At 38.4% G+C, this 13,605-nt stretch overlaps 1 protein-coding gene across 1 annotated transcript in view; it reads right to left on the minus strand.

Moving 5' to 3' along the window:
* The window catches only part of OTUB2 (OTU deubiquitinase, ubiquitin aldehyde binding 2), a 54,504-nt gene extending 48,890 nt beyond the window's left edge, over positions 1-5,614 (minus strand). The window contains exon 1 of the mRNA XM_069086063.1: positions 5,496-5,614. Coding sequence (XP_068942164.1) covers positions 5,496-5,614 — 119 coding nt within the window. The remainder of the gene's footprint in view (positions 1-5,495) is intronic.
* Between the last annotated feature and the right edge of the window lie 7,991 nt (positions 5,615-13,605).

Below are 13,605 nucleotides of genomic sequence, written 5' to 3' on the forward strand. Positions count from 1 at the left end.
GCCCCATGGAATGTCTTTCTCAGTAGTTGTGTGAGCCCCTCATAATCTCTTGGCTGAGAGCTCCTGAAGCTTCTGCTGCTGTGGCTGCTGTTGCTGCCACCATGTTTGTGGGCTCTGGACACTAGACCTTGACTAAATCATACCCTAGTGTTATAGATGTCTCTTGACTACCTTTTAAGTTTTCTTTTTATCCTTTCCTTTTTGGAGGGGGAAAGGTAGGGCAATTGGGGTTAAGTGACTTGCCCAAGGTCACATGGCTAGTTTTTGTGTTAAGTGTCTGAGGCTGGATTTGAACTTAGGTCCTCCTGACTCCAGGGCCAGCGCTCTATTCACTGCACCACCTAGCAGCCCCCTTTTAAGTTTTCTTAAGCTGGAAAAATATCTTACCCTGACTTTTTTTCTCTCTGCCACTCCAAAAATTTTTTTGTGGCATTATTTTAAAGTAGTTTTTAGGGGAATGTTGGGAGAACTCACATGGGTAGCTTCCCCTAATTTGTCATCTTGTGCCTTCCAATTTTTTTTTCTGTGAGGCAGTTGGGGTTAAGTGACTTGCCCAGGGCCACACAGCTAGTGTCAAGTGTCTGAGGCTAGATTTGAACTCAGTTCCTGTTGACTCCAGAGCTGGTGCCCTATCCACTTCATCACCTAGCTGCCTCTGTGCCTTCTAATTTTAACACTCATAAGTCTACTAGTGCATGTTTGTTTCCCATACTTCATCTCTTTTCCTAGGAATATTGCATCATTTTGATAATATGGATGTAATATAGTCTGTAAAGTGGCTTTTTGTCCTACTAAACCAAATCATTTTTTTCACAATCAACAAATATTAAGCACAATGGGATCTTATATTTTCTGTGTCTTTCACATAATTGTGAAATTGTAAAAAAAAAATATGGCTCATTATTGAATAGTCCTTGTGAAAGCCTACTTTTCCCCTACTAATATCCTCATTGAGGATTCTCTTGATTCATGTATAGATGATTTAATAATAATAACTAGCATTTATTTAACTCTTTAAAGTTTGCAATGTGCTTTACATATATTAACTCATTTAATGCTTACAACAACCCTGGTAAGTAGGTGTGTCATGAATTCATTTTACTGATAAGGAAACTGATGTGCAAAGAAGTTAAGTGATTTATTCAGGGTTACCCAGCTAGGGAGTCACTAAATTAGGCTTTGAACTCCAGTCTTCCTGATTTCAAGTGCCATTCTTTATATATTGGACTGCCTAGTTGCTATGATTTGCATGAAGATTTTATGTAAATGGGAGAACAATTCTTTGAGTAGGTTGGTATTTATTGATGATATCCCAGTTGCCTTTTATTATCTCAGCCTCATACAGTTGATTTATTTCCAGGAATGCCCTGGAGCGTGGATAACTGATAAGAAATTCTCTTGTCTGTGTTTAGAGTCTAGTAAAGTTGTCTTTTATTTGACTCCACCCCTTTTCTTGTATTTATTATTTATGTTCCTTGGTTATATTCAGGAAAATCTATTGTTGATTACATATACCCAAGGGAAGTATTTCTTGGGAGTATAAAAAATGCTATATCTGCCAGCTTCAGAGAGACAAGGCATTATGACAAGGAGAGAGAAGACTGGAGAACACACATAGGGTTCTTTCCACAGTATATTGTATAACGATGAATTAGTAGAAATGGAGAATCAATAAAATAAAAAGGCTTACAAGGCATCCTGCTCTTACTGGCAGAAGATGTGTTTCATGAAGTGCCCTTGACTTCTGGAAAGAGCATTGGACTAGTAGTCAAGACACTTGGGACCTGCCTATGTCACTTATTATGTAACCATAGGCAAATCATTTCAGTTTTGTGGCCTTCACTTTCCTCCTCTATGAGATGGGGGATATAAAACATAATCTATGTAGTTCACAGAATTGTGAAGATCAAAGGTTGACAAAGATCAAGTGAAACAGCATACAGGAAGAACTTTGCAAATGTGCTATACGTTTAGGAACTATTATTTTTATCCAGTAATATTCTGCTAAGAAGATATCTATAATGACTTAAAGAAGTTTGGCCTGTCCACCCATACGGGAAAGCCCATGTGGATAAACAATATCTAGTGCCTAAATTTCAACATGTATTCATATCCAGACTAAATTTCTAAAGAACTTGTCCCACAGTCTGCGTATCTAGGACAAATACAGATACACAAGGGACCTAGGTCTAGAGTTGATAAGGAGGAGAAGAGTTCTCTCAATTGCTTATGGAAAATTGCAAAGCTCTTTCACTCTAAGCTTCACATGACGGCGAAGGCCCATCTTTTCAATGCTAGGATTTTGTTGATGTTACAGTATATCAACGAGGTAGGGAACACCGCTGGAGAGCTAACAACGAGAATCTTAAGTGGAACAGTGGTGTGTGTAGCTCATGGTGAGCAGGAGTTTAACTAATGTAAAACCCCAAAGAAGAGCAGGAAGAAAGGACATAATTGGGGAATTGTACGGTAGGCTGGGAACTCGGGCTGGTACATAGTAAGACTAGGGAAGACAGGCGGCAGCTAAAATGCTTCCTTGGTAGCCTTGCTATGTCAGAAGAAAGCAATGAAGGCCTCAGGATATTAGATGGGTCTTTCCTGGTGACTTTTGGGAGGGCAATGACGGGGACAACAGTCACAAAGGGCGGAGAAGCAAAGATAGGCTGCGATTTGCATCATTAGAGGGACCTCCCAAATCAGTGTCATCACAGATCCATTTGAGAATTTGAGTGATAGGGTGGAAAGGGCTCTGGATTTGGAGACAGAAGACCCAAATGTGTTTCTGCATATGTAAAAGGATCAAAAGGAACGGGAAAAGACATTAATGATCATATAATTAAATTCAATTGTTTTAGAGATGAGGAAATTGCAGCCCAGAGAGGTTGTGACTTACATAAGCTCACATAATCAATCAACAAACTTAAGGGAAACTCTGTTCATTGAAAATAATGAGCCTTGGGAACATATAGCCAAAGTTGACCCTTCTTCAGTCAAACATTGCTCCTCCCACCTCCTTAAAGGGACAAAAGCAGGGTCTTGAAGGTGAAGTAGTCTTGATACTTTGAAAGAACTCTGATTTCATCAGTGTAAGTCCTTAAATTTTCATAGAATCACAGGACTGGAAAGTACCTTGGAGATCATTTCATCTAATCTCCTTGATAACTTTTGTTTTAAAGTCACAATCATTTCTAGATATATTATTGTTTTCTTCTCTCCCATATTCCCCTAAATAGTCCCACACTTCAACAAAAAGAAAGTGGAACATTTTCTTATCTCTGTATGAGATTGCTCTTTATAATTACACAGTATTGGCCTTTATTTTATTATTCTTTAAATTTCCATTATTGGGGTCATACTATTTTCCTGATTCTGCTTACTTTATTTGGTGTTGGTTCATGTAACTCTTCACATGTTTCTCTGAATTCCTCAAGTTTCTAATTTCTTATGGTGTAATAATTTTCCATTACATTCATGTACCACAATTTGTTTAGTTTTCGCCCAATTGGCAACCTCTCCTTTTGTCTAGTTCTCTTCTACCATAAAAAGTACTGCTGTGAATATTTCAGCACATTTGCATCTTCCTTTTACAGAAAAGTAAACTGAGGCCCAGAGAAGAAAAGTGAGTGATTCAAGGTCACACAGTGGATCTGTATTTCAAATCATGACTCCTCAATTGAGAGCTACCACTCGTTTCCCTATCTCAAGCTGCCTCCACAGCATTTTATCATGTAGTGGTCATGCATGTGGTATGAGTCCCCCTGTTCATAGCTAAGCTGACCCTTGAAAGACAAGAACATCGTCAGTTGACTGTCAGACAGACAGGTCTGTCTTTGATGTTTTTCCAGCTTGGTAAACCATTTCAGAGCTTATACTTTGCTGACATGAACTTTGAGGACTGAGGGTCACTTCCAAAGCATTATGAAGCTTACCAGATCTTTAAGGAAAATGATTTTTTAACCAGCTCAAATTTTTTACTTATCCCTCTCATCTGGTAATTCTTCTAAGAGTAGAAGGGATAGTCTATGTACAGTATAGATAATGTATAACCTTATATTCTAGTTACCTTTTCTAACCCTGAAAAGTGGGGTCACTTGTAGCCTGTGGAGTTGGGGAGGGGTCTGTGTCCCTCATTTTCTCCCTATAGCTGGAGTGGAAACAGACCTGAAACTGAACCTCTGACTTTCTCTTTGGCTCCACAATATTCTTCTAGTCTCCAAAATGAAATCCCAGCAGTGGGCTCAGAGTTACTTGTTTGAATATTTCTGTGATTTATGAGCCTACAGAGAGTAGGAGATCATTATCTTTCCAAAATAAACCTCACAGGGAGCTTGTAAAACTCTTTCTGGGTTTGGAAAAGCTGACCCTCGGGCAGCTGTAGAAGCCTCTAAATCCTATCTTAGAATCATCTCCTGTGCATGCCCAGGATGGAGGTCAAATAGTTCAAGGTTAGTCAGTTAGTTAACAAGTGTTTACTAAGAGCTTACTACGTTCCAGGCACTTTGTTAAGTTTTTTGCTACAAAAAAAAGGCAAAACATGGTCCCTGCCTTCCAGGAGCACACATTCAGATGGGGGAGACAACATGTAAACAATTGGATTGATACAAGAATATACATGTAATTTAAGCATTTTTTAACCTAGGGTCCAAGGAGTCTGTGAATAGATTTCAGGGCACTCATAAATGTGTATAGGAAAGAATTGACATATTTATTTTCACTGACCTCTAACTGAAATTTGGCATTTCCTTTAATTATTTAACAACATTATACTGTGAAGGGATCCATGGGCTTCACCAGACCTCCATGGGCACAAAACTGCCATACACACACAAAAAAGGTTAAGAATACCTAGTGTAGATGGAAGGTTATCTGAGAAGGTAATGTATTTGGGAGGAAGACTTTCTGTAGAAGGTGGGACTTAGGCTGAGTGCTGAAAGAAGCCGAGGAAACCAAGATTTAGATGTGAAGGGTCAGAACATTCCAGGCTTGGGGACAGTCAGAGCCAAGCCATGCAAATAGACCAAGGTTACCATGGGTTTGAAGTGACATAATTTACCTTTGTCTAGCAGGATAGGGAGTGATTTTATGACTTCCAGGACTCCTCTCTCCTAATATTTATCTCCTTCATGAATTGCATTGATTCATGAAATTATCATAACTCAAGATTCATCCCTTTGTTTCAGGTCAAAGGGGAGCAGCATTACTGTAGTGGGAAAAATACTAGACTAGGAAATAGATTATCTGGGATAGAGTCATAGAACCTCTGAACTAGAGAGGGCCTAGCACAAGTACTTGATGAGTGGTTTTCTGGTAGTCAGTTTAAGACCTCCTATTAGGCATCCCAGGAAACACCCAGACATTTCCAATGTTAGGAGTCTGTCTCCACTTGAAATCAAAATCAAACTTCACAACAATCTATCTCCATTGTTTAGATCTGTTCTCTGGAGTCAGGTAAAAAACAATCTAATCGTTTCTCTTTGTAAGAGGCCCCCACATACCTGTGTGCTTTGATATTTGCCATCATTCTCCTCTCAAAGCCAAATGTCTTCAGTTCTCTTCCTTGGATACTGGAATATTTCATAAGGTCTGATTCTCTTAACTCACTTTCTAGGTTCATATTTTGGCTTTCTCTGTAATAAATAAGTTTCTCTGGCTCATGTATGCCCCATCCAGATTTAAAAGCCCTGTGAAACATATCTAGTTATCTTGCTTCTAGGGTATAGCCTGTCTCCTTCCTAAAGTAATTTTAGGGACTCCAAAGACATGTGCCTTTGATAGGAACAACTTGGGCAAACTGTCTCTGCAACTAGAGTTGGAGATGGGAAACGTCTCTGAAGGCAGCTTCTGCATCTCTTCTTGGGTGTAGGCTTGTCTTGGCATCACCAAGAATGTCTCTCCTTGCTCTGCGACCTTAGGGATGGGACTCCAAAGTTCAATCTGGATGAACACATTTTTGTTTTTCTCATTTCCCACAACTCTTTATTTTCTCTATCAGTCAATAACTGTGCCATGAGCAAATGAGTTCATGGAAAGTTCTTATTCTTTCACGATACCACTTGAGTAATGAACGATTGTTCATTGGAAAGATACCACTGAGTAATGAATGATTGTTCATTGACACAGTGTAAAGAGGATGTGAGTGTGAATCCTGCTTCAGATAGGTACTAGCTCTATAATCTTAGGTAAGGTGTTTAATTGCTCTCAGCTTTTGGTTCCTTGTTTGTAAAAAGAGGATAATCATAGTGTATAATTCAAAGGGTTATTGTGAGGATAAAATGTGATCATTTATGTGAAGTGCTGTGAAAACGTAAAATCTCTATGTAAATGTCAGCTATTATTATTATCTCTCAAATGAACACTTAGTGTGCCATCTGGGTCCAGGCATTCAGGGAAATGTAATCCTTTTCCTATAAGACGTATCTGCAGTGATATACTTGAATCAGCTCATAGTACTGTGACCTCAGAAATCAGCAAATGCCACAAACCAGTCAGAACTTGATTTATCGTTTTGTTGATTGTGTGATCTTAAGAAAATGTTAATGATGCCGATGAAACTTTAAAATGTGTCATGCACACGTTTCTTCCCCTGCACAGGGCTTGTTGTTAAACATTTCCCAGCATATCCTTGCATATCTGTTACATGTGTGTAATATAGTTGCTTTGGCCCCACTCTCAGAGGGCCCAGTGTGTTACATGTTATCCTCCCTCAAGGTTTTCTGGTACACTGAAGGGGTCAGACGTTTTCTTTTCTCTGGAATCAGCTCCAGCCCACATCATTTGTATTCCTTATATATTAGGAGCCTGGTAACTAGCACCCTACTTGCATTTAACTATGTCACATCAAATTAACTTTTACAAAGGGATGCTTACTTCAAAGATACAGCAAAAACTGACATACAAACATTTCTCTCAATACTTGCAGCAAAAGTTTTGAGAGACAGTTTCTGGGTAATTTAATAATTATATTAATAAGGCCAGCACATTTATTAATAAAAGAATGGTTATTTGGTCATCTCTCTTAGTAGACAATCATGGCAGTAGGTACACAGTTTAAATACTATTCGAAGAGTTAGTGTTTCCCAGGATGGGAATCAACCTTGATTGGTTTAACAATTAATGAGAGAATGGAAAATTACAATGAGAGGCTAGTTTATGTTCCAATGAGGGTATGTGACTTGAGTCACCCAAATCCTGGTCATAGAGACATCAATTTTCATATCAACTGTCAGACAAAAGAGAAAATCAATACTTCCCTAGCCCTGTCTGAGCAAACACAATGAGCCCCAATATACTCATTAGCCCAAATGCAGAGTTTCTTTTACTGTCTGATTGGATCTTGGCCTGGGTAAATCTCTAAGAGAGATTTTCCACATGGGTTGGCTTCTAAATGAGGAAGCAGCAAAGGAGAAAAATCTTGGTCCTAATAAAATAGCTATTAAATATAAGAGAAAAGTAATTCATTTCTTACATATTTTGGGGCATACAATTTCCCTACTACCTCTGTCTTTGGGAATGAAAGGACAGTAGGATCGGATTCCTTGGCCTCTTGATTTCTAGGGTTTTGTTGCTAGGTGGGCTGTACCACCTGGCCTGGGTTCCTGGACTCCTGGATCCCTATGGCATGGAGACTCAACATTGATTCATTATGCAATGCTGTCTCCCAAAAGAACAATAGAATAGAAGGAAAGAAGGAAAATGACAAAATTCCAGATCCATTTTGTGGGGTCACATAACCTAAGGAGTTCAGGAGGAGGGAGATCTCCCTCCCATACAACATGATACAAATATCTGTGAGTAAGAGAGTCCTTTACCCTCAGATATGAATGTAGGAAGAATCCCTGATGGTGCTAAATCAGGCAGTTTTAAAGACTCAGTTCTGGCTATGCAGTCAATGGAAAAAGTATGTTCCCATCCACTTGGTAGGCCAACATAGAATGTCCACACAGGTACTCATTCTTCACTTTCCACGAATCAGGTCACCCAGCATTTTCTGTGTGGGTGATGCCATCTTAAGCAGTCTAGTTGTTGTTGTTTGGTCGCTTCAGTCATGTCTGACTCTGTGACCCCATTTATTTTTTTTTGGGGGGGGGAAGATACTGGAGTAGACTGCCATTTTCTTCTCCAGGTCACTTAACAGAGGAGGAAACTGAGGTGAACAGTGTTAAGTGATTGCTTGGGGTCATACAGGTAGTGTCTGAGGCCCAATTTGATTCCAAACCCAGTGTTCTATGGACTGTGCCATCTAGCTGCCCCAGATAGTCTAGGCATGTGTCAAAATATGTTGCCCCTGACAGAGAGGTAAAGGTGCATGATTGTATGTATTTGTGTGTGTGTGTGTGTGTGTGTGTGTGTGTACAGATATATAGCTGCACTTAATTGTAGTCTTCTTGGGGGAGGGGGGAGGAAGGGGAGAAAAAGAACAAAGTAAAAAGTTCACAGCGAAGAACAAAAGGAAACTTATAAGGAAGCAAAGAAAAGAAGATAGCTTTGAACACCATGTGTAGTATTTATTATATAGGCTTTCTTGAAATGGAAATGTATTGCTTTATATTTTGAATTCTCTCTTATGTTCTGTTGCACACATGGAAATGCTTTTTTCCTTCTGTTATTTTGCATTTAAGTTTATAATATTCTTTCTTATTGCTTTTAAGTTTTAGTATTTAAGTTTAAAATAAATTAGTAAAAAAGAAAAAAAGTATCAATATCCAAGCATTCTAAGAATCAAAAACTGTAAAGTTTGTAAAATTATCTCAAAGAGCATACTTGTGAGGCAACACACCCTAGAAAAAAAAAGTTGACCATATAGTTCCAACCTATTTTTTGGGGGTAAATTTCTTTTATATATATATAATGTGTGTGTATATGTATACATATATGTATGTATATACACATATAATTTCCCCCAATTACATGTTAAGACAATTTTTAAACTTTTAAAAAAATTTCTGAGTTCCAAATTCTATCCCTCATTTCCTCCCTTCTCTCCTCCCTCTCTGAGACAGTAAGCAATAAGTTATACATGTGCAATCATGTAAAACATTTCTATATTCGTCATTTTATACAAGAAGACTTGAATAAAAGAAAGAAAGTGAAAAATAGCATGCTTCAGTCTATATTCAAACAGTATCAGTTCTTTCTCTGGAAGTATGTATTGTGCTTCTTCATTAGTCCTTTGGGATTGTCTTGGATCATTGTATTTTTAAGAATAGCTAAGTCATTTACAATTCTTTATTGTACAATGTTGCTGTTACTGTGTACAGTGTTTTTCTGGTTCTACTCACTTCACTTTGCATCAGTTTGTATAACTCTTTCCATGTTTTCCTAAAATTATTGTGCTTATCATTTCTTCTAGCACAATAATATTCCATCACAATCATATACCACAGCATGTTTAGCCATTCGTGGGGGCCAATATCCCTAGGATCTTGAAAACTAGGATATCCAAAATGTAAAGTTTATTGATAGAGATTCTCTCCAAGGATCCCTGAAAATGTGAAGGGTGTAATTTTATCCCAGACAAAACCCTAGATGTAACATGGGTTGCTCTGACTTCATTCTCTGAGGGTTGGAGGTTGGGGATTCTCTTTTATCTGTCAACCAAAGCACCTATGGACTGTGTCCCCTACATTTTTAGGGACCCAGGAACTAGCACCCAACTTCCTTTTTTCTCAATTATGTAAAACATTTTCATATTTGTCATTTTAAACAAGGACACTTCAACAAAAGAAAAAAAGGAAAGAAAGTGAAAAATAGCATGCTTCAGTCTGTATTCAAACAATATCAGTTCTTTCTCTGGAGGCAGATAATATGCTTCATCATTAGTCCTTTGGGATTGTCTTGAATTATTGTATTGCTGAGAACAGCTAACCATAAAAATGGAGACCCCAAAATACCAACATGCTGGGTCCTGCTGAATGAATTTGACTGAAGTCTTCTCTCAGCCAAAGAAAAGTAAAGTTTATTAAAAGTTTGCAAGCATTAGACACAGAGTAAGTCTCTGCTAGGTCATTGTATTGCTGAGAACAGCTAAATCAAAGAATCTTGCTTTTACTGCACACAAAGTTCTCCTGATTCTGTTCCCTTCATTATACGTCAGTTCATGTGAATCTTTCCAGGTTTTTTCCCAAATCATCCTGCTTTCTGACTTCCATTTAACCACTTAAAATCAGATTAGCATTTAAAAAGGAATACTTGCTTCAAAGACACAGCAAGAACATACATAGAAACATTTCTCAAAATACCTCAGAAGCATAATCTCCCTCTCCTAAACATTATCTTGGTTCTCTGGGGGAGGGGAGGGGTATGAGGTTCATGGCCTAGGTTAAGTTCCTACATAGCATTAGTCCCATCAAGTTCCAGTCCAAAGCCTGAGTGGGCTAGTGACTTAGATCCTTACTGTCAGGCCTTTGCTCTTGGGCTGGCTATAATACCCTGTCTGGATTCCTGGACTCCTGGATCCCCATGACTCTGGCTCCTGGCCTCCTATTGTGAAAAGACTGAAGGAAAAGGCTAAAACCCCAAGTCCATTTCTCAGGAACACATGATCTAATTGTGGGGTGAAGGCAGCCCTTACTCCCTCACAGCCTGATGTAATTAGCTTGGAGGAGTCCTTTACCCTCAGATGCAAATACAAGAAAAAATCCTGATAATGCTCAGGCAGTTTTAAAGATGCAGATGGTTCTGCCTATGCAGTTAATGGAAAGAAAAAGACTACTTATGACCATGTAATAGGTAAGCACAGAATGTACATAAATGCTCCAAATTCCTATTACTTATATGACATGGTTTCCACTCCCCTTATAATCCTGGTTCCTCTTCTTTGGACAAAGTGTAGTCAGTCTAGTGCCTAAAAATGTGACCCAAGATTGATAAGTCCATATGTAGTCTGACCAAGTATGAAGATGGCAGGACAATCACCTTTATCTTTGGATGTTTGGAAATGAACCTGGTAGCTGGGTGGCACTGTGGGTAGAGTGCTGGGTTTAGAGTGAAGAAGATCTGAATCCAAATCTAGCTACTACTAGCTGTGTGACACTGGGCAAAACACTTAATCACCATCTGACTCAATTTCCTCAACTGTAAAATGGGGACAATAATAGCACATACCTCCCAGTATTGTTGTAAGGATCACATGAGATAATATTTGTAAAGTGCTTGGCATAGTGCTGGCACAGAGTAGGTGTTATATAAATGGTATTATTATTATTATTATTATTATTACTACTATTATTATTGAAGACTGTGCCAGCAAAGTAAAAACTTGTAGGATCTACAAAGCTAGAAAGTATTCTGTTATTTGACCCTTGTGCTGCCTTAGGCAAGTTTTTTTGACATTTCTGAAGTGAGTATAATAATACCTGTCCTATCTATTGCACAGGACTATTTTGAAGAACCAATGATACAATGCCTATGAAACCATTTAAAAAACTATAAAGTACTAAAAATAAAAAGGGTAATAGGTCCCATGGCAGGGTCTTGTCTATAGTCTTTGTAGCACAGTTAAGTTATTTCAAATGGTAGTTAATTCTTGGCTTAGTCCCCACTCCCTGTATCCTTCTTCCTTTTGAATTGTATTTATCTATTAATAAGTCATTGTTGTTCAGTTGTTTTTCAGTCACTTCCAACTCTATTTGGGGTTTTCTTGGCAAAAACAATGGAGAGGTTTGCCATTTCCTTCTTTTTTTTTTTTTAGTATTAATAATAGTGTATATATATGTGAATATTTTATTTTAAAACTTTGAATTCCAGATTCATTCTCTTCCTCCCTTGTCACCCACCCTTACTGGGAAGATAAGCAGTTCAGTATAGGTTGTACATGTGTGTCCAATGCAAAACAATAACATAGTAGATATATTGTAAAAGACTGACTATATTTCCCTCCCTCCTATCCCACCTCCCACTTGTTCTATTCTCTACTTTGATCCCGTACCTTTTCAAAAGTGGGTGCTTCTAACTTTCCTCCCCCCCAGCCTTCCCTCCCTTCCATCATTCCCCCTCTCATCCCCTTGCCCCCCTACTCTTCTGGAAGGTGAGATACCCTATTTAGTGTGTATTTCATTCCCTCCTCAAGCCAAATTCAATGGGAATAAGTTTGACCCATTCCCTTTTGCCTTCCTATTCTTCCCCTCCATTGTAACCATTTTCCCTTGCCTCTTCTATATGAGATAATTTACCGCATTCTATCTCTCTCCATCTCCTCTCATTATATTCCTCTCTTACCTCTTAATTTCACCTTTTAAATATCATTCCTTCCTGTTAAATTGGTCCTGTGCCCTTTATCTATGTATTCCTGTAAACTTATATACACACATTCACATATGTATTCATATGCCCATATACCCTCATATATAGACATATATATATATATCTACACACACACACACACACACACACACACACACACACACACACATATATATATATATATATTTCTATTCCCTTCAACTACTGAAAAAAGTTTCATAAGTTACAATTATTGTTTTTCCATGTGGGAATGTTAATAGTTCAACTTTGATAAGTGGCTTATGATTTCTTTTCCCTGTTTACCTTCTCATGCTTCTCTTGTTTCTTGTATCTGAATGTCAAATTTTCTATTCAACTCTGGTTTTTTCAGCAAGAATGCTTGAAAATCCTCTATTCCACTGAATGACCATATTTTCCCCTGAAACATGATACTCAGTTTTGCTGGGTAGGTGACTCTTGGTTTTAATCCCAGCTCCTCTGCCCTCCAGAATATCCTATTTCAGGCCCTTCGATCCCTCAGTGTAGAAGCTGCCAGATCCTGTGTTATCCTGATTGTGTTTCCACAATATTCAAATTGTTTCTTCCTGGCTGCTTGTAATATTCTCTCCTTGATCTGGGAATTCCAGAACCTGGCTATAATATTCCTAGGAGTTTTCTTTTGGGGATCTTTTTCAGGAGGTGATCGGTGGATTCTTTCAACCTCTATTTTGCCCTCTGGTTCTAAAACATCAGGGCAGTTTTCTTGGAGAACTTCCTAGAGGATGATTTCTAGGTTCTTACTTTGATCATGGCTTTCAGGTAGTACAATAATTTTTAAATTATCTCTCCTGGATCTGTCTTAATTTCTTTTAAAGTCATTAACTTCCATTTGTTCCAATCTAATTCTGAAGCAATGATTCTCCTCAGTGAACTTTGAGATTCTTTTTCCATTAGGCAAATTCAGCTTTTTAAAGCATTCTTCTCCTCATTGCCTTTTTGAGCCTCTTTTGCCATTTGAGTTAGTCTATTTTTCAAGGTGTTATTTTCATCAGTCAGGTTGTTGACTCTCATTTTGTAATTTTCTTGCATTATTCTCATTTCTCTTCCCAATTTTTCCTCCACTTCTCTTATCTGCTTCTTAAGGTCCTCTATGGCCTGTAACCAGCTCGTATTTTCCTTTGAACTTTTGGTGCAGGAGTTCTGACTTCACTGTCTTCCCCCTGTTCCATGCTTTGCTCCTTTTTGTCCCCCAAATAGGAGTCTAATGTTGGAATCTTCTGTCTGCTTTGTTTCCTTTGCCTGGTCATGTTGCCCCTCAGTCACTTGATCCCTGGGCTTTTTGCCACAGTAGGACTCTGCCACCAGACAGGGGAGCTTTCGTCCCAA

Source organism: Petaurus breviceps, unplaced genomic scaffold (genome assembly GCF_028583685.1).
Source record: "Petaurus breviceps papuanus isolate PSGF00001 unplaced genomic scaffold, PetGlider_PUasm1.0 177, whole genome shotgun sequence".
Classification (NCBI taxonomy): Eukaryota; Metazoa; Chordata; class Mammalia; order Diprotodontia; family Petauridae; genus Petaurus; species Petaurus breviceps.